This window comes from Oncorhynchus tshawytscha, linkage group LG15 (assembly GCF_018296145.1).
Source record: "Oncorhynchus tshawytscha isolate Ot180627B linkage group LG15, Otsh_v2.0, whole genome shotgun sequence".
NCBI lineage: Eukaryota > Metazoa > Chordata > Actinopteri > Salmoniformes > Salmonidae > Oncorhynchus > Oncorhynchus tshawytscha.
Window position 1 is genome coordinate 16,743,786 of NC_056443.1, and position 22,438 is coordinate 16,766,223.

The 22,438-nt window shown below is 42.2% G+C and overlaps 1 protein-coding gene across 3 annotated transcripts in view; it reads left to right on the top strand.

The window, feature by feature from the left end:
- arhgap36 (Rho GTPase activating protein 36) overlaps positions 1–22,438 on the top strand; it is a 93,512-nt gene that overhangs the window by 67,363 nt on the left and 3,711 nt on the right. For all 3 annotated transcript variants that reach the window (XM_042298197.1, XM_042298199.1, XM_042298198.1), the window contains 9 exons: positions 10,779–10,864; positions 11,067–11,279; positions 16,085–16,295; positions 16,570–16,625; positions 17,152–17,302; positions 17,416–17,564; positions 17,936–18,115; positions 18,638–18,726; positions 18,998–19,209. In XM_042298197.1, coding sequence (XP_042154131.1) covers positions 10,779–10,864; positions 11,067–11,279; positions 16,085–16,295; positions 16,570–16,625; positions 17,152–17,302; positions 17,416–17,564; positions 17,936–18,115; positions 18,638–18,726; positions 18,998–19,209 — 1,347 coding nt within the window. The remainder of the gene's footprint in view (positions 1–10,778; positions 10,865–11,066; positions 11,280–16,084; positions 16,296–16,569; positions 16,626–17,151; positions 17,303–17,415; positions 17,565–17,935; positions 18,116–18,637; positions 18,727–18,997; positions 19,210–22,438) is intronic.

Below are 22,438 nucleotides of genomic sequence, written 5' to 3' on the forward strand. Positions count from 1 at the left end.
GAGAAAAGGTTTGGAATATTTATGTAAATATAATACATATACAGTTGAAGTTGGAAGTTTACATACACTTTAGACAAATACATTTAAACTAATCTTTTCACAATTCCTGACACCTAATCCTAGTAGAAATGCCCAATCATAGGTCAGTTAGGATCACCACTTTATTTTAAGAATGTGAAATGTCAGAATAATAGTAGACAGAGTGATTTATTTCAGTTTTTATTTCTTTCATCACATCCCCAGTGGGTCAGAAGTTTACATACACTCAATTAGTATTTGGTAGCAGTGCCTTTAAATTGTTTATCTCGGGTCAAACGTTTCGGGTAGCCTTCCAAAAGCCTCCCACAATAAGTTGGGTGAATTTTGGCCCATTCCTCCTGACAGAGCTGGTGTAACTGAGTCAGGTTTGTAGGCCTCCTTGCTCGCACACGTTTTTCAGTTTTGCCCACAAATTTTCTATGGGATTGAGGTCAGGGCTTTGTGATGGCCACTCCAATACCTTGACTTTGTTTTCCTTAAGCTATTTTGCCACACCTTTGGAAGTATGCTTGGGATCACTGTCCATTTGGAAGACCTATTTTCAACCAAGCTTTAACTTCCTGACTGATGTCTTGAGATGTTGCTTCAATATATCCATATAATTTTCCTCCCTCATGATGCCATGTATTTTGTGAAGTGCACCAGTCCCTCCTGCAGCAAAGCACCCCCACAACATGATGCTACCACCCCCGTGCTTCACGGTTGGGATGGTGTTCTTTGGCTTGCAAGCCTCCCCTTTTTCCCTCCAAACATAACAATGGCCATTATGGCCAAACAGTTTAATCAGACCAGAGGACATTTCTCCAAAAAGTACGATCTTTGTCCCAGTGTGCAGTTGCAAACTGTAGTCTGGCTTTTTTATGGTGGTTTTGGAGCAGTGGCTTCTTCCTCGCTGAGCGGCCTTTCAGGTTATGTCGATATAGGACTCGTTTTACTGTGGATATAGATACTTTTGTACCTGTTTCCTTTAGCATCTTCACAGGGTCCTTTGCTGTTGTTCTGGGATTGATTTGCACTTTTCGCACCAAAGTACGTTCATCTCCAGGAGACAGAACGCATCTCCTTCCTGAGCGGTATGACGGCTGCGTGGTCCCATGGTGTTTATACCAGGCACAGTCCACTTAGTGTTTGTAAACTTCTGACCCACTGGAATTGTCATACAGGGAATTGTAAGTGAAATAATTTGTCCGTAAACAATTATTGAAAAAATTACCTGTGTCATACTCAAAGTACAGTGGGGCAAAAAAGTATTTAGACAGCCACCAATTGTGCAAGTTCTCCCACTTAAAAAGATGAGAGAGGCCTGTAATTTCCATCATAGGTACACTTCAACTATGACAGACAAAATGAGAAAAAAAAAACAGAAAATCAAAAATGTAGGATTTTTTCTGAATTTATTTGCAAATTATGGTGGAAAATAAGTATTTGGTCACCTACAAACAAGCAAGATTTCTGGCACTCACAGAACGGTAACTTCTTTTTTAAGAGGCTCCTCTGTCCTCCGTGGCTGGGTGTTTCAGCATGACAATGATCCCAAACACACCGCCCGGGCAACGAAGGAGTGGCTTCTTATGAAGCATTTCAAGGTCCTGGAGTGGCCTAGCCAGTCTCCAGATCTCAACCCCATAGAAAATCTTTGGAGGGAGTTGAAGGTCCATGTTGCCCAGCAACAGCCCCAAAACATCACTGCTCTAGAGTAGATCTGCATGGAGGAATGGGCCAAAATACCAGCAACAGTGTGTGAAAACCTTGTGAAGACTTACAGAAAACGTTTGACCTCTGTCATTGCCAACAAAGGGTATATAACAAAGTATTGAGATAAACTTTTGTTATTGACCAAATACTTACTTTCCACCATAATTTGCAAATAAATGCATTAAAAATCCTACAATGTGATTTTGTGGATTTTCTAATGTTGTCTGTCATAGTTGAAGTGTACCTATGATTAAAATTACAGGCCTCTCATCTTTTTAAGTGGGAGAACTTGCACAATTGGTGGCTGACTAAATATTTTTTTGCCCCACTGTAGATGTCCTAACCGACTTGCCAAAACTATAGTTTGTTAACAAGACATCTGTGGAGTGGTTGAAAAACAAATTTTAATGACTTCACCTAAGAGTATGTAAACTTCCAACTTCAACTGTATATTTATTTTTTATTTAAACAATTTTTTAATAAATTTGCAAACATTTCTAAAAAAACATTTTTGATTTTGTCATTAAAGGTTATAGTGTGTAGATTTATGAGGGGGAAAAAAACTAAAATCAATTTTAGAATAAGGCTGTAACATAACAAAATGTGGAAAAAGTCAAGGGGTTTGAATACTTTTCGAATGCACTGATTTTAGCCCATATAATTGCATTGAATAACAGATTCACTACATAGAACAACAGATTGTCCCACAGAAAAAAATCTAAAGGAAGTTTATTCTGAAGTATCTATCCAATATATATATATATATTAATATATATATATATTATATATTAATATATATATACATGTATTTAAACCCTTATTTTGTCCCTAAACAGTCTCCATATATACTTCCATAAATGTTTTTGACTGGTACCAGGGGACATTCAGACGTGAGGCCTGTGGGAGTCTCACGTTTACACCGAGTGGTCGTATAATTGTCTAGCCTAAACTGTTCGGACGCTACAGACAGAAGTTGGAAGATCGGCTGTACCGACTTCAGACAAGTCCCAAGACGACTGGTGGGGGTCGTCGAGCAAAACGGAGAACAGCATCGTGTTCGTGAGAGTCTCCTCCTTCCATAATAGTTTGTTGGCCAAACCATTCGGGTGTGTAAAAGCACATTTCACAAAATAAAAGTTTGTGTATACTGTGTTTACGTGTCTGTTTTACCCTCCACTACAACCCTGGATGGATGCCAGTTGTGCTTGTTCCTTTAAGGCTCTTATCTGTGAAGGTAGCACAGTGGGTAAAGTGGTATGGGTAGCCTAATCTGGAGGAAATGCATTTAGATGGTTGTTAATCGCAATAACATTAACACTCAGGTGTTTCTGCTAATTGACTTGTGTGTACTTTCTATTGTTTATTCATGCTAACTGTATCTGTCGCCTGACGGTAGTCAGAAAGTGTGCCGGATCCTTCAAAAAATGTATCATGGTATTTTCCTGCCATGGTAGTACAATGAAAACAATACTATTGTACTATCATGTTTTTCTGTTTACTACCATGGAAGGAAAATACCATGGTACTGTTGGAAATACCATGGTATTTTCAACCCACGCTAGTGACCAAAACACCGTGATAGTACCATAGAATTTTTTTAATTGTACTACCATGGCAAGAAAATACCATGGCATTTGTAGCATTTATATTGCATTTTCCTGCCATTTTAGTGACCAAAATACCATGATAATACCATGGTTTTGTACTAGCAGCATGTAGGTATACTCGTGAAACATGAAAGCATGGGAGTTGTTTACAATGCATTCTCATGATGGTCAATGTCCCACAGTATTTTGGGTTAAGTGACCAAAAACAGAGTAATTTATACTCACATCATGCAATATTGACTTTTCACTCTGCAATGACAAAGTGTAGGCTTACTCTGCTAAACCCCTTGAGCTCATAATGAAAAACCACAACACACATGGTCTAGTAGTGTAGTGTGCCTCTTAAACCTTAGTCCGCTGGTCACTATATAGCTTATTAGCACGCTAGACAGCTAGCTACATGCTTGCTACTTGTAATAGGCATGTAAGCCTATTATCTAGTTAGCCTGTTAGCTACTGTAGCTAGCCACTGGCCTGCAACCAATCAGTGGCATCTGCAGGAGGATTTAGTCAGTTGATGTACCTACATACACGTGTCCGTGGCTTTCGTGTACCTTGAACCAGCTTCAAGGAAAGGATAAGAAGAGGAGTGGGGGGTGAAGGGAAGAGAGAGAGGGTGGGGGAGAAAGAGAGAAGGAAGGTTTGAGAGACAGGGAGAGGTGGGGTGAGAGAGGAGGGAGGGAGGGAGAGGGTGAGAGAGCATGAAGAATGAAAAAGCGAGACAGAAACACCATTCCCATCCACAGTTTTTATGTGAGTAATGTCATACAGTATAAAACAAATTCTTGACAGCTGTGACCGAAACAGGAAGTTTCCGTACAATTTTAGAAATCCCGACATGGTGGGGTCTTTTTGTGTCGGTAAAATTTAGTATGCTAGAAATGGTGGTGGGAAAGCATTTATGCGCAAATATTGATATAATAACCAAGGTGGAAAAAGTACCCAATTGTCATATTTAAGTAAAAGTAAAGATAATATGAAATGACTCACTAAAAGTGAAAGTCACCCAGTAAAACACAACTTGAGTAAAAGTATAAAAGTATTTGGTTTTAAATATGCTTAAGTATCAAAAGTAAATGTAATTGCTAAAATGTACTTAAGTATCAAAAGTAAAAGTACAAGTATAAATCATTTTAAATTCCTTATATTAAGCAAAGCAGATTGCTTTTATTTTCAGAGGCAGTAGGGATGACGAGGGATGTTCTCTTGATAAGTGTGTGAATTAGACCATTTTCCGGTCTTGCTAAGCATTCAAAATGTAACGAGTACTTTTGGGTGTCAGGGAAAACGTATGGAGTAAAAAGTACATAATTCTCTTTAGGAATGTAGTGAAGTAAAAGTAAAAGTAGTCAAAAATATGAATAGTAAAGTAAATGACTGATTCCCAAAAAATGACTTAATTAAGTAGTACTTTAAAGTATTTTTACTTAAGTACTTTACACCACTGCCATCATATCGAAGTAAACTTGAAGTAACGCGATGACATGATGTGTGATCCTCCCATAACGATTTAGGAAACCATGCAGTTTATTAGGCTCCAGATGAAATAAATTATGAAGAACTTCACAGGATGGTGAAAGTGCAGTGATGCGCTTGATGCTCCTTTCAAATAAGTGTCGAGGGTCTTATTCTGGTGACATGATGATCGATGCTTGACTGCCGTTTGACAAATAAAAATATTCTCGCTCTTATCCATAATAATCCCACCATGTAGACTGGACTACCCGCAGAGCCTACCCACATTGTATCTACGAGATGTTAGCTACAGAGCACGTGCCAAGACCAGAGTACACACATTTGCTATTAAAGCAACATTTTTTTGTGACAAAACAATCGGTAGAGTTGAAAATGCAATGGAAACACAGTGAACTTTGTGCACTATGCCATCACACACTGATTTTCATCCACAACAAGTCAGGTTGGTGGAAACGTCACTGGTGGGAAAATGTACGTTTTATTTATGCAGATTTTTTTATATTTGCATGAAAACCTGACGCCAATTGGGTGGGAACCTAGCAAGAGAGAGAATAGTGGTAGATATAGAGAGAGGCGAGAGAGGAGGGTTTGAGAGATATAGAGAGAGTTAAAAGAGAGACGAAAAGGAAAGAGGGAGAGAAAGAGAGAGCGTAAAGACGAGAGAGAGCGAGAGACAGAGAGAGAGAGGCCGGGAGGGTCAAAACAAGAGAGACGGAGAGAGAGACAGAGAGACAGAGAGGGGTATTTCAGGTTTAAGAGGTATTTCAGGTTCATCCCACCTATCCTTAGAGCTTTACCTCTTGGCACTCTGCCAGTCTCCCATGTCTGACCAGCTTTAGGTCTTACGGCCTCTTCACAGCAGGAGTGTGTGCGGATGTGTGTGTGTGTGTGCTTGTGTGTTTTATATGAATTAATTCATTCACAAAAATTGTTTTGTCAAATTGCCAGTTGGCAACCCGTTCCTTACGGGATTAGTTGACACAAACAAACATTACAATGATTCAGAGTGATAATTATTCCGGTGTTCTGCATAGTGCGCACCGTATAAAGAATGAAAAATAAATAAATACATAATAGTAGAAAAGGTTACCCAAGCAATAATAATTTTAAAAATACAATTAAAAAACAGATAAATAAATATGGAAAAATGAAATGGAAGGCATTTAACCCTGGTCTGTCACAAAGAGAAGATTCAAGTGAGAGAGATATACACACAATTTATATACACTGAGTACACAAACATTAAGAACACCTGTTCTTTCCATGACGTAGACTGAAAAGGTTCATCCAGGTGAAAGCTATGATCCCTTATTGATGTGACTTGTTAAATCTTCTTCAATCATTGCAGATGAATGGGAGGAGACAGGTTAAAAAAAAATATTTTTAAGCCTTGAGACAATTGAGACATGGATTGTGTATGTGTGCCCTTCAGAGGGTGAATGGGCAAGACAAAATATTTAAGTACCTTTGAATGGGGTATGGTAGTAGGTGACAGGCACACTGGTTTGTGTCAAGAACTGCAACGCGGCTGGGGTTTTACACTCAACAGTTTCCTGTGTGTATCAAGAATATCCAGGATATCCAGCCAACTTGACATAACTGTGGGACACATTGGAGTCAACATGGACCAGCATCCCTGTGGAATGTAGAGTCCATGTCCCGACGAATTGAGGCTGTTCTGAGGCCAAAAGGGGTTGCAACTCAATATTAGGAAGGTGTTCCTAATGTTTGGTATACTCAGTATACATATGCCTATGTCTGGAGCTAAATATTTTTATAATTTATGGTGAACAAAAATATGAATGGTCTCATGTTTCATGAGCTGAAATAAAAGATCCCAGAAATGTTCCAGACGCACAGAAAGCTTATTTCTCTCAAATGTTGTGCACAAATTTGTTTACATCCCTGTTAATAAAAATGTGTCCTTTGCCAAGATAATCCATCCACCTGACAGGTGAGGCATATCAATAAGCTGTTTAAACAGCATGATCATTACAAAGGTACACCTTGTGCTGCGGACAATAAGAGATCACTTTAAAATGTGCAGTTTTGTCACACAACGCAATGTCACAAATGTCTCAAGTTTTGATGTAGTGTCTAATTGGCATGCTGACAGCAGGAATGTCCACCAGACATATTGCCAGAGAATTGAATATTCATTTTTCTACCATAAGTCGCCAAACATCGTTTTAGAGAATTTGCCAGTACGTCCAACCGGCCTCCCAACCGCAGACCACGTGAAACCATGCCAGCCCAGGACCACCACATCCGGCTTCCTCAATTCATTGGGATTGGCTGGGCCTTGCTCCCCCATGGCTGTGTTACTGCTCATGTGAAATCCATAGATTAAGGCAAATTTATTTAAATTGACTGATTCCTTTTTATGAACTGTAACTTTGAGTTTGTTGCATGTTGCGTTTATATTTTTGTTCAGTATAGTTATAGGTCGCCCTTTTTCTTTTATTCCAGGCTTTATCAAAAAATTCAGCAAACGAAAATACACAATGGACAATTTTTTTTATTTCTGTCCCTTTATCGCTCAGCCACATAATGCCAGGGTATATCTGATGGGCTTTCTGGAGTAAGGACAAGCGTATATTGTGGTAAAAATGGCAATAGAGGATCATATGAATATCATTCTCGATCTCTTCGATGTCACAATAGTTACATAGTATTTCCTCTTCCATTTCACCACAACACCGATCTATTTCAATAGCAGGGGCAATATCGCTGATCTTACCTGTTTCAATAGCGATCTTTCTTTTGCTTTTAGGTAGGTTGTACATAATATATCTCTCACACACTAATGCACTCTTAATCAAACAAAAGGTTCTCAATTTGGGATTGCGATTAATCTCCTTCACCCATTTATTTTCATATTGCCATTTCAGTGGTTTTTAATAGCGTCTGTGTCTTCCTTAATTTGGTTTTCATACAAATGTTCACAGTCAGGCTGTTGGAAAAGCTCAGTACCCTGGGACTGAACACCTTCCTCTGCAACTGGATTCTGTGCTTCCTGACCGGCCTACCCCAGGTGGTGAGAGTAGGCAACAAACACCTCCGCCATGCTGACCCTCAACCTCCACCCCCCAGGGGTGTGTGCTCAGCCCCCTCCTGTACTCCCTGTTTACCCACAACTGTGTGGCCACGCACAACTCCAACTCCATCATCAAGTTTGCTGACGACACGACGGTGGTAGGACGCAATGGGGAGGGTCAAGAGCTTCAAGTTCCTTGGTGTCCACATCACTGAGGACTTAACATGGTCCTCTGACATCAACACAGTTGCAAAGAAGGCACACCATTGCCTCTTCTCCCTCAGGAGGCTGAAACTATTTAGCATGGCCCCTAAGATCCTCAGGAATTTCACAGCTAAACCATCGAGAGCATCCTGACTGGTTGTATCGCCGTCTGGTATGGTAACTGCACCAGCATCGACAGGAAGGAAGGGTGGTGAGCTCCCAGCCGTACATGCTAGGCCGGTATCTGAGAAAGACTGAAAAATTGCCAAAGACTCCAGCCACCTGAGGCATGGACTGTTCTCCATGCTCCCGTCCAGCAGACAATACCGGTGCATCAAAGCTCAGACAAACAGACTCCCAAACAGCTTCTATCCCCTGGCCGTCAGACTGTTAAATGGCTACTGCTCTCCCTCTCCCACAGACTATACACACTGACTCTATGCTCATCCACAGCTCTCTACCCACTCAAACACACACACATTCTCACTGTCACTCTTACTCACACACACATACTCACATACACACACTCACATACATCCTCACTCACACACTCATTACTGACGCCACAAACTTACACCCACACGCACACAACCCCTCACACCTACGCTGCTGATGATGATTGATTCAATTTATTACTATCATTACACTGCTGTTCATTGATTATTGATTTCCATTAGCATTATATCTATCTATTTATCCCGCTACTGGTCAGCATTACTCCTGTTTACATGTACAGTGCTTTCATAAAGTATTCATAGGCATTATTTTTCCCACATGTTGTTGTGTGACAGCCTGAATTTAAAATGGATTAAATTGAGATTTTCTGTCACCAATCTACACACAATATCACATAATGAAATTAAAAAACAAATAATAATGAGAAGCTGAAATATATTGAGTCAATAATTATTCAACCCCTTTGTTATACCAAGCCTAAATAAGTTTGGGAGTAAAATATGCTTAACAAATCACATACTAAGTTACATGGACTCATTCTGTGTTCAATAATTGATTTTTGAATGACTACCCCATCTTTATACCCCACACATACAATTATCTGTAAGGTCTCTCAATTGAGTAGTGAATTTCAAGCACAGATTTAACCACAAAGAAGAGGGAGGTTTTTCCAATGCCTTGCAAAGAAGGGAACCGATTGGTAGATTTGTAACAAATATCCCCCTGAATATCCCTTTGAGCATGGTGAAGTTATTAATTAGGCTTTGGATGGTGTATTATTACACCCAGTCACTACAAAGATACAGGCATCCTTCCTAACTCAGCTGCCAGAAAAGAAGAAAAATGCTCACCGATTTCACCATGAGGCCAATTGTGATTTTAAAACAGTTATAGAGTTTAATGGTTGTGATATGAGAACGGAGGATAGATCAACAACATTCTAGTTACGCTACAATACTAACCTAAATGACAGAGTGAAAAGAAGGAAGACTGTACAGAATAACAAATATTTCAAAACATGCATCCTGTTTGCTACCAGGAACTTTAGTTGTACTGAGAAAAAAGAAAAAAATATTGTCCTGGATACAAAAACATAATGTTTGGGGCAAATCTAACACAGCACATCACTGAGTACCACTCTTCATATTTTCAAGAATGGTGACTGCATAATGTTATGGGTATGCTTGTCATTGGCAAGGACTAGGGAGTTTTTCAGGATAAAAAGCAATGGAATACAGCTAAGCACAGGTAAAATCCTAGAAGAAAACCTGCTTCAGTCTTTTTTCCAACACACACTGGGAGACAAATTCACCTTTCAGCGGGACAATAACCTAAAACAAAAGGCCAAATCTACCCTGGGGTTGCTTGCCAAGATGACATGCAATGTTCCTGAGTGGCCTAGTTGCAGTTGTGAGTTAAATCGGCATGAAAATCTAGGTCTACTTTTGAAAATGGCCATCTGGCAATGACCAACAACCAACTTGACAGAGCTTGAAGAACTTTAAAAAGAGTAATGGGCACATATTGTACAATCCAGGTGTGCAAAGCTCTTAGAGACTTGGCCAAAAAGACTCTGTGAGCTGTAATCACTGCCAACGGTGATTATAACATGTATAAGAGCAGGAACTATACCATGAAGCCCAAGGAACTGGACATAGATCTCTGGGATAGAATTGTGTTGAGGCATATATCTAGGGAAGGGTATAAAACAATGTCTAGAGTGTTGAAAGTTTCCAAGAGCACAGTGATCTCCATCATTGGGAAATTGAATATAGAACTACCCAGACTCTGCCTAGACCTGGCCATCCGACCAAACTGAGCAACTGGGCAAGAAAGACCTCGGTCAGGGAGGTGAACAAGAACCCAATGAACACTCAGGTAGAACTATAGAGTTCATTGGCTGACATGGGAGAAGCTGCCAAATAACAGTCTCTACGGCACTTCACCAATCTGCGCTTTGGGAGAGAGTGGCCAGACAGAAGCCACTCCTGAGAAAAAGGCACATGACTGCACGGCTGAAGTTTGCAAAAAGGCACATAAAAGACTGAGAGCATAATTCAAAAGATTCTGTGGTCTGATGAGACAGAAATGTAACTCTCTGGCCTGAATACAAAGCGATATGTATCTGTCTAACAGGTTAGGGTTAGTAGATAGTTGAAATGCTACTGAAATGAAATATCTGTTCCTCCCTCTTTCCTTCCCTATCTATCCCAACCTCTTTTCCTCCATCCATACCTCTTTCTACCTTTTCCATCATCCCACAGAGACAGCCGCCAAGGCGTTTGGCATACCTCTTTCGCAGACGATAGCCAACGACCGGGCATACAAGCAGCGTCAGGATGCTCTAAAGGTTTTTTTTTTATCTACTTCATTAGATTGTTTTACTGTGAAGTGTAAAAAAAAAAAAACAGCAAACAACATGTATCCAAAATACAAGTGTAAAAACTGCACACTAGAAAATACACTTTTACTTTAGGTCTATTTACTGTAAAGTGTGTTGTGATGGATTATAAAAGCACTTTAAATAAAGTTGGATTTGATTTGGTCTGAAGGAGAGCCGGAGAGACTGCCTTGATCTAGAGGCCAGCGTCCTGAGGTTCCGGGCTGAGAAACAACAGCAGAGCAACGGGAATAAACCCCTCTGTAGCACGGCTTCATCCCCCTTCAGTGGTGCTACATCCTCCTCATCATCGGCAGCACTGGCGTTGCACAGCAAGCCACTCTCACCCAGGTTCCTGGATAAGAAAGCTAGAGTGCAGAGACGGGTGAGTTGGAGAGTGCAGACACGCACACACACGCACACGCACACGCACACACACACACACACACACACACATACACATACGCACACGCACACGCACACGCACACACACATACAGACACAGAGACACACACACACACACAGACAAGTAGATGTAGATGCTTGTCTCTACGTCTGGGCTTTACTTTGGTCTGAAATATGCGGACCTCTCTTCGGCTATCAAAAGAGCAGTCGAACATCCAACAAACATTTCTCAACCATGACTTATCACCTTCCAACTACGGTTTCAAAACATGACCACGCTGGCATATCTCCTCCGAGACAATCAAACATTTCTATTGTAGGCATTTGGCACTTGAACGTGCTAGCCAGCACATAACGTAGTCCTAAGAACTGTGAAATACTGTGGCAACAACTGATCCAAACATATCTGTTCAAAAATACATATGAGTTGTTTTATTTTAACAATATGCCCAACTTCAACAAAAATCTGGGGTATAGAAGTTCAACGATGACTATCAGTATTACTCTCTCCGAACCTCAACCCTGGTAATCAGTGTTGATATTGGAAAATGAAAAAAGGTCTGCATTCCAAATGGCACCGTATAGTGCAAAAGTAGTGCACAATATAGGGAATCGGGTGCCACAGGAGACACACACACACACACACAAGGGAACGTTCAGTTAAATCGGTCTGCCCTCTGTCTGGCTGTCTCTCCATCACAATCATTCGCACAATCAATTCATTTTCCTGGTATGGAGTCAGACCGTTGTTTGCCACAGCGACACAGTAAAAATATTAGCAGAGCAAAAACTGTGTGCACATTCGTGCATGCATTTGGGCGTAGTCTCTGTGTTGTGTGTATTTAAGTTGAGCCCCTGCTGCGTTAATGTCTGTATCGTGCTGCGCTCTAACCTGCTGCCCTGCTGGGTGAGAGATCAGACACCATCACTGCTGGTGGCTCTAACACACTGTCATTACTAGCCAGGGTTAGGGTACCTGATACTGTATTTGTTTTCACTTAGTGTTTGTCTGTAGTCCTTCCACATCAGAACAGAATGAAGGGATGGAGACTAGAGGAGGAAGGCATGTTTGAGACTATTGAGATGCACCCATAAATTAGGGCCTGAACCTAACATAAGCAATGTACTGAATGTGCTGCCAAATGTGACAAAGACAATAAGAGACAGCACAAATAAATCTGGGACCAGGTTACTCATGCATAACTTAAATGATGTGTAATAAATGATTTATTGATGTGGATGGGAGATGTGTGTGTGATTGTAATTTCCGCATCTAAGAGATAGATACAAGAACGTTGAGTTGAATAATAATTTGGTGTTGACACGCTTTTTACATTTCTTATTCAGATTTACTTGGAAAACTGAGAAACCTTCAAATCAAAACAGAGGAAGGGAAGTAGGTTATTGAGATCATGTCCGCGGGAAGATGTTTTGGGGTGGGGAGGCTTTTCTCCACTCTACTGACAAATATTGTTCAGTGCTCATACGGGAGTAATAAAGGCCTAGTGCACTAATTTGGTTAAAAAATAATAATATATATATATATATATTTATATATATACCTAATTGTGATGTATCACGGGGTGCTGCAGCACCCGCAGCACCCCTACTGCCTGTGGCAATGATTGGGATGCACTCTAAGTGCTTGCATGACTCAGGTTTCCATGGAAATCTTTCATTAAAGCTTGAATGTGAAAGGGAGGTATTTGTGTTTTTCTAGGTTCTACATTTTAGAGATAGAAGGCAGTTCATTCAGCTCATCATTCAAAGTAGATGGAAATGGCAATTGCAGCGATTTGTGTATACACGCACACACGCATGAACACACACACACACACAGACACACACAGCGTTGGGCAATATACTTGAAAAGTGTAATCCGTTACTGATTATAGTTACATGAAAAATAATCAGTTACACACACACACACACACACACACACACACACGCACAACACAGACACCACACACAAACAATCGTTGGGCATATACTTGAAAAGTGTAACACGTTACTGATTACAGTTACATGAAAAATAATCAGTTACACACACACACACACACACACACACACACACACACACGTTGGGCGATATACTTGAAAAGTGTAATCCGTTACTGATTACAGTTACATGAAAAATAATCAGTTACACACACACACACACACACACACACACACACACACACACACACACACACACACACACACACACACACACGCGCACACACACACATATATACAGTCGTGGCCAAAAGTTTTGAGAATGACACAAATATTAATTTCCACAAAGTTTGCTGCTTCAGTGTCTTTAGATATTTTTGTCAGATGTTACTATGGAATACTGAAGTATAATTACAAGCATTGCATAAGTGTCAAAGGCTTTTATTGACAATTACATGAAGTTGATGCAAAGAGTCAATATTTGACCCTTCTTTTTCAAGACCTCTGCAATCCACCCCCTGGCATGCTGTCAATTAACTTCTGGGCCACATCCTGACTGATGGCAGCCCATTCTTGCATAATCAATGCTTGGAGTTTGTCAGAATTTGTGGGGTTTTGTTTGTCCACCCGCCTCTTGAGGATTGACCACAAGTTCTCAATGGGATTAAGGTCTGGGGAGTTTCCTGACCCAAAATATTGAGGTTTTGTTCCCCGAGCCACTTAGTTATGTCATGCCCTGACCTTAGATATCTCTTTTTTTCTATATATTTTGGTTAGGTCAGGGTGTCACTAAGGTGTGTACTCTAGTTTTTGTATGTCTAGGTTTTTTGTATGTCTAGGGGTTTTTGTATGTCTAGGGGTTTTTGTATGTCTATGTTGGCCTGATATGGTTCCCAATCAGAGACAGCTGTTTATGATCCTGTGATTGGGGATCATATTTAGGTAGCCATTTTCCTAATTTGTGTTGTGGGATCTTGACTATGTTAAGTTGCCTGTCTGCACTAATTTGTCTAGCATCACGCTTCGGTCGTTGGTTTTTGTTTCATTCATTAAAAGAGAATGTACGCATACCACGCTGCGCCTTGGTCTCACTCATACGACGAACGTGACAAGTTATCACTTTGCCTTCATGCTAAAAAGGCATTGTTCGTCACCAAACTGTTCCTGGATGGTTGGGAGAAGTTGCTCTCGGAGGATGTGTTGCTACCATTCTTTATTCATGGCTGTGTTCTTAGGCAAAATTGTGAGTGAGCCCACTCCCTTGGCTGAGAAGCAATCTCACACATGAATGGTCTCAGGATGCTTTACTGTTGGCATGACACAGGACTGATGGTAGCGCTCACCTTGTCTTCTCCGGACAAGCTTTTTTCCAGATGCCCCAATCAATCGGAAAGAGGATTCATCAGAGAAAATGACTTTACCCCAGTCCTCAGCAGTCGAATCCCTGTACCTTTTGCAGAATTTCAGTCTGTCCCTGATGTTTTTCCTGGAGAGAAGTGGCTTCTTTGCTGCCCTTCTTGACACCAGGCCATCCTCCAGAAGTCTTCGCCTCACTGTGCGTGCAGATGCATTCACACCTGCCTGCTGCCATTCCTGAGCAAGCTCTGTACTGGTGGTGCCCCGATCCTGCAGCTGAATCAACTTTAGGAGACGTCCTGGCGCTTGCTGGACTTTCTTGGGCGCCCCGAAGCCTTCTTCACAACAATTGACCCGCTCTCCTTGAAGTTCTTGATGATCCGATAAATGGTTGATTTAGGTGCAATGTTACTGGCAGCAATGTCCTTGGCTGTGAAGCCCTTTTTGTGAAATGCAATGATGACGGCACATGTTTCCTTGCAAGTAACCATGGTTGACAGAGGAAGAACAATGATTCCAAGCACCACCCTCCTTTTGAAGCTTCCAGATTGTTATTCGAACTCGGTCAGCATGACAGAGTGATCTCCAGCCTTGTCCTCGTCCTCACACCTGTGTTAACGAGAGAATCAATGACATGATGTCAGCTGGTCCTTTTGTGGCAGGGCTGAAATGCAGTGGAAATGTTTTTTTTGGATTCAGTTCATTTTCATGGCAAAGAGGGACTTTGCAATTAATTGCAATTCATCTGATCACTCTTCATAACATTCTGGAGTATATGCAAATTGCCATCATACAAACTGAGGCAGCAGACTTTGTGAAAATTAATATTTGTGTCATTCTCAACTTTTGGCCACAACTGTATATAAGACTCCCACTACTGGGAAAGATGGAGACACAGAAGAACAGGAATCAAAGGGAACGCAAATAAATGGCAGAATAAATCATATAATTAGTCATGAGAACACTGTCCTGAAAAAACCCAGAACATTTTGCCCAAAAATGAAAACTTAAACTCAGGATGTTACCCAGGAAAAATGTCATACTCATCCCAAGATTAACTGGATAGCTTTGCAAGAAAGTGTTCACGGCAACTGGCAGAATTTTGTTCCATCAACTAATGGAAATCTTTTTTGAAAGCCAGGAAAAATATTGTTGCAATAATGTTGCTTTCCCTTTACTTTTACCCCCTTCTCCATCACCCTTCTGTTTATCCTCTCACTCCCTCATTCTTCTGTTCCTTCACCCATCTCCTTCTCATCCATACTTCCCTAATGTTCCACTCTCCTTCCCTCTGTCTCTCATCTCTTCCCTCTGCTCCTCCCTCTCTTCGTTCCTACTATTGTTTCTCTCCTACTCTTTTCTCATCCTTTTTCCCTCACCTCTGTTTTTCACTCTCCCTTTTAATCAACTCCTAAAGGTTTTGAAACTTGAACTTGAAATGCTTAATCTCTCCCTCCCTCTCCACCTGCGTCCCCCTTCTCCCTCCAACAGGGTGGCCTGTCAGTGGACTCCATCTCAGATCTTGTAGAGAGTCAGTCCCGCCTGTTGGAGGCGCTGCAGCTGTCTCACCCTGCAGAGCTGGAGCTGAAGAAGACTGCAGCAGGTGCCGGGGGGCGGACTCAGACCAAGTTGAGCCTCAACCCCATCTATAGACAGGTTCCCCGTGTGTTGGAGAGGTGCTGCTGCCACATAGAGAGACACGGTGAGACACAGAGGTCTGCTGATGTGACTGTTATAGCCCATCTAGCTAAAGCTTAGGCATTAGCTCGGGGAACCAACGTAAGTCTTCAGGCCTTTACTCATCAGGCCTTTACTCATCAGGCCTTTACTCATCATCAGGCCTTTACTCATCATGCGAGTGTGGTTCATTGAACCATCTCTCTGACAATTAGAAAGTGTAAAATATATGGGATAGAATATTGAGAGATCTTGCTCTTTCACAATAATCTGAAGTGGCTTTCCCTCCTTCTCCACAGGTCTACAAACTGTGGGGATCTTTCGTGTTGGGAGTTCCAAAAAGAGAGTTCGGCAGGTGAGTCTTTTTGCTCTCCATGCATAAATGCTAATGTCTTCAACGTTACAATTAGCTCTCCCCTGGTTTAGACCTATATACTAGCCAGTGTGTCGATGTACATTTGCTCTCCATACTACACAAACGTTAGCCCAACTACAGCAGAATTGTGCATTACCTTCACATCATACAGTAGTTATTTATCCCTACTCGGTAGGACTAGCCAGTGTGTTGATGTTGTGGCAGGTGTACTTCTCTTCAGCTGTGTACTTTGTACTCAGGGCCGTTGATCCCTGTCATTTCCTGTTTAAAAAGAAATGCGTCACATGGGAAACTGACCTTATACTGTGTGTGTGGCCGGTGCATGTGAACTTATTTGTGTGTGTGTGTGTGTGTGCTGACTCTCACATGGGTGCTGCCTCGAACTGTGCATCCTTGTGTGTGTGTGTGTGTGTCTCCGTTGCCACTGCCTTTTAAGTGTGTGTCTGCTCGTTCTAGTGTGCGTGCGTGTTCTGATATTGTGCTGTTGTGCGTTTGCCCCACCTAGCTGCGTGAGGACTTTGACATAGGGACAGACGTGTGTTTGGACGAGGAGCACAGTGTCCACGATGTAGCGGCATTACTGAAGGAGTTCCTCAGAGACATGCCTGACCCTCTACTGCCAAGAGAGCTCTACGCTGCCTTCCTACATGCCAACCGTAAGGCACACGTGCACAGTGACCCATACGACACACACTAGCCATACGAATGCAACCGTTGTCATTTTCTACAAGGTGAATTTATGCTCAACAAGGTCTCTTCTCTCTCTCAGTTCTGCGAGGGACAGACCAGCTAATGTACCTCCAGCAGCTGCTCTACCTGTTACCCCCCTGTAACTGTGATACCCTGCTCCGCCTCCTCACCCTGTTACACACCGTACAAAGCCACGCACAGGACACCACAGGACCACAGCACCAGGAGGTTCGTCTCAATGTGGGGGAGGGTGGGGTGAGGGGGTGGGGGTCCGTGTTTGTGTGTCATGGGACTGTCTATCATTCTGTCCATATTGTTTTCTGTCAGTTTGTCTGCTTTATCTGTCCGTCGTCAACACGTTACCTTCTCTCTCAAGAGGAGAGCACATAATAGATTTTGGGTTGTCTTAACCCTCTCTCTCTCCTATTATGGTTTCTCTGTCTCACCGGACCCTTTCTATATTATATACTGTCTCCTAACGCCTCTCTCTTTCTGTAGCTCACACTAACTAGCCTACACAGTAGCTAGACCTAATATGCGGTCTTTCCCCTAACCTCTCTCTCTCTCTTTCCCTAACTCATTCCTCTCTTTACCTGCAGTTCCCCGGCAACAAGATGACAGCAACCAACCTGGCAGTGATCTTTGGTCCCAACCTGCTACAGGGGGAGAGGGGCGGAGGGGACAGGGAGATGAGTCCCCACGCCATGGGCATTGAGGACAGCGCTGCCATCATCAACGTCACCCTTCACCTTATACAGAACTACAGGCGACTGTTCACGGTAGTTGGAGTGTGTGGGTGGGGTGGGGGGGGTTCCATGTTTGTGTGTCATGGGACTGTCTATCATTCTGTCCATATTGTTTTCTGTCAGTTTGTCTGCTTTATCTGTCCGTCGTCGGGGGGGTCGGGTTTAAAAAAATGTACGGATAGTCAGGAGCACACTCCAACACTCAGACATGACTTACAAACGAAGCATTTGTGTTTAGTGAGTCCCTCAGATTAGAGGAGGTAGGGAGGACCAGGGATGTTCTTTTGATAAGTGTGTGAATTGGACCATTTTCCTGTCCTGCTAAGCATTCAACATGTAACGAGTACTTTTGGGTGTCAGGGAAAATGTATGGAGTAAAAGTACGTGATTTTCTTTAGGAATGTAGTGGAGTAAAGGTTGTCTAAAAATATAAATAGTAAAGTTCAGATACCACAAAAAATCTACTTTAGGTCGCACTTTAAAGTACGTTACACCACTGTGCGTGTTAGCAGGCGCGAGCGTGTGTGTGTCACCCTCCTGTCCTCCTCTCCCCAGGTGTCAGCAGAGCTCCAGCAGGAGGTATTGATGAGTCTCATCCAGACAGATCCTGACATCATCGACTATCTCCTCCGCAGGAAACTCAGGTAGGTGTACACTTCAGGGCCCATATTTACAAACAGTCCACTATGATCTAAAAGGCTAAACTGATTCTGGATCAGCACTTCAGTTGTCTCTGAGTCTTAGTGTTGTGTGTTTATTGAGTGTGTTTCAATATCTCTATTTGTGGCGCTGTAAGACTTTTTGCAACGTGGATAATAGAATACTCTAGTCTCTACTCCCTCTACTTGCTCTCCTCCCCCTTTTTTCTCTCTCCGTTCCTCTCCTTTCTTTCCCCTACTCTGATACCTCCCACAGTGGCAGTCACCTGACGGTGGAGACGGTAGACACAGCGGGGGGTCGGCGGGACACGGGGGCATCTCTGGACTCTGTAGGGGCGTCTAGTGGCAGCCTGTCACCCCTGGAGCCCTCGCCCCTCTTCAACCCCGACGAGCCAGGGGACAGCAGGCTGACCACAGAGGTGTTCCTCAACCTCAACGTCCTCCAACGCCACCATAACAACAAGAAACGTAAGTCATCGAGTTTAGGTTTAAGATCAGATTTAGGTTAAGGTTCAGGTTTAAAGAGTGTCACAACAGGAAAAGGAAGTTACTTATTCCTCCAGGGTCCCACTTCTTTTATTACACCCATAGCAGGTAGACACAACCACAACAGGAAGTTACTTATTCCTCCAGGGTCCCACTTCTTTTATAACACCCATAGCAGGTAGACACAACCACAACAGGAAAGTTAAGTCACACATACAGTATATAAAGGGGTTGGATTTAAGTTACAATACTATCAGCAGGTATACTACACTGAACACAAATATAAACGCAACATGTAAAGTATTGGTTTCATGAGCTGAAATGAAAGATCAGAGAAATGTTCCATACGCACAAAAAGCTTATTTCTCTGAAGTTTTGTGCACACAATTGTTTACATCCCTGTTAGTGAGCATTTCTTCTTTGCCAAGATAATCCATCCACCTGACAGGTGTGGCATGTCAGGAAGCTGATTAAACAGCATGATCATTACACAGGTGCACCTTGTGCTGGGGACAATAAACTGCAACTCTAAAATGTGCAGTTTTGTCACACAACACAATGACACAGATGTCACAGGCGCAGTGGTTAAGGGCGCTGTACTGCAGCGCCAGCTGTGCCATAAGAGTCCCTGGGTTCGCGCCCAGGCTCTGTCGTAACCGGCCGCGACCGGGAGGTCCGTGGGGCGACGCACAATTGGCCTAGCGTCGTCCGGGTTAGGGAGGGCTTGGTCGGTAGGGATGTCCTTGTCTCATCGCGCACCAGCGACTCATGTGGCGGGCCGGGCGCAGTGCGTGCTAACCAAGGTTGCCAGGTGCACGGTGTATCCTCCGACACATTGGTGCGGCTGGCTTCCGGGTTGGATGCGCACTGTGTTAAGAAGCAGTGCGGCGGGTTGGGTTGTGTATCGGAGGACGCATGACTTTCAACCTTCGTCTCTCCCGAGCCCGTACGGGAGTTGTAGCGATGAGACAAGATAGTAGCTACTACAACAATTGGATACACGAAATTGGGGAGAAAAAGTGGTAAACATTCAAAACAAAACAAAAAACAAAACAAAAAGTCTATGCGAAGGAGATGGGTTGCGCTGCTTGAGACATGGTGGTCACACCAGATACTGACTGGTTTTCTGATCCACGGCCCGACCTTTTTTGTTGTTGTTGGTATCTGTGACCAACAGATGCATGTCTGAAATCCATCAGCATCTAATGAATTGACTTCAATTGACTGATTTCCTTATATGAACTGTAAACTCAGTAAAATCGTTGAAATTGTTGCATGTTGCATTTATATTTCTGTTCAGTGTACCTTAGCGGGACAGGAGTCATCGATATTTATAGGGTCACTACACCTTTATGAGCTCTGTTGGTATGCAACATCCAGCTAGGGTTAAAGTTAGGGTTATGGTTGAGCCGAGGATGTGCTAGGATTAGGGTTGAGCCGGAGTGTAGACCTAAAGCTAGAGTTGAGCCGTGGTGTGGACATGAAGCTAGGCTTAGTGATAGAGTTGACCCGGGGTGTAGCCCTGAAGCTAGGCTTAGTGTTAGGGTTGAGCCGTGATGTGGACATGAAAAATTATAAACAATATAATGGATGCAAATGTATATTTTTGTTAGTTTATCATCATACTACTGTCATTAACATTATGAATTTTAACCACTTTAAAATGGACGCATCAATAATTTCAAAGCTCACTATATTGAATTACACAAAGCCCATTTCATAGAGAATGTTTCAAACTGGACAATATTTAGTAACTTACTTCAAAGAGATAGTGAATGGGCCTAAATATGGGTTTGTCATTTGGTAGTCTAATTTCAGCATACTTGTCTTTAACTGCCATTTCCTGAAAGTCAGACTCTTCCTGCATTTTTCGTCTTCAGAAGCATCTGCATTCACCATATTTTGTATGGTTATGCTTAGATATATTCTCCAGACTGGCTCGGAGGGAATTGTTGATATGTTGTAAATGTTTTATTCTAGATAACATTTTCTTTGGTGAAAAATGTGCCAAAAAAAATGCAGTTTATGTACGTTTTGTATTTTACAGCAAGATGAAAAAAGTACTCGTCCCCAAGCCAACTCTGGACAAGTCCTGTCCTGGAATGTCTTAACAAAATGAAACCAAAATATTTCAAATGACTTCATCCAGTGGCCAGGAAAATAGATTTGCATGATATGCAAATATGGGCATATTTACTGAACATTGCCTAATTTGCATATTCTACTAAAATATATATTTTTTAAGTATTATTTGTAAAAATATTTCTGTACACTTAAAAGTTGTCATATGATTAAGATTAAAACATTTTTATTTTTGAAGGGTGTGTGTGGGGGGGGGGGCCTTAACAGAATAATAAGATCAGTATAGTAAGAGCTTGATAACATTGTAATAACAAAGTAACATTCTAATGACATTGTAATAACACAATGTCGCTGGTTTTGGAGGATTCAACAAACCAAAGCCAAGTTGGCCAAGCGGTATCAACGATGGCATCAAACCATCCCCAAGCAAGAGGGCGCGCGTGGGGAGAGGTTTACAGATATGAATGTTGACTTGTTGAAATCCATCAATGAAAGGCTTGCCAAACTTGATATCTTGGATATACTACGAGAGGACATCAATGCATTATGTGCCAGTCTAGAATTCAGCCAATATCGGATTGATGATCTAAGGAAAGAGAACACGGCGCTGAAAGGTACTGTAAATTCTATTCATGGTGGAGGTGGTACCAAAGGGAGAACAAACAACTTAAAGAAACCTTGCTTGATGTACAGTGTCGATCAATGCGGGACAATCTCATCTTTTCAGGGGGACCGGAGAATGACAACAGCAGAGGCTGTGAGGACACTGTCCGGGACATTATGTCAACTCAACTGAAACTGCCCACAGATGTCGTGCGTAATGTCACTTTCTCCAGAGTCCTTAGAATGTCCACTTTCTCCAGAGTCCCCTCCAGAGTCCTTAGCCTTTTCCCAGAGGCCTTTGGGGCTATTATTGCAGGTTTTGAAAATGTTAAGCAAAAGGAAATGGCAAAGAGCTGGTGCAGAGAACTCCAAAACACTGACTTTGGAATGAATGATCACTTCCCCCACGGAGATCAATGAAAAGAGAAAGAAACTGTATCGCATCATGAAAGAAAAGCATTGCCTGAACCAACGAGTCTCCTTGGTGATGGATAAACTTTACATCAATGGGAAACTGTATCGGGAC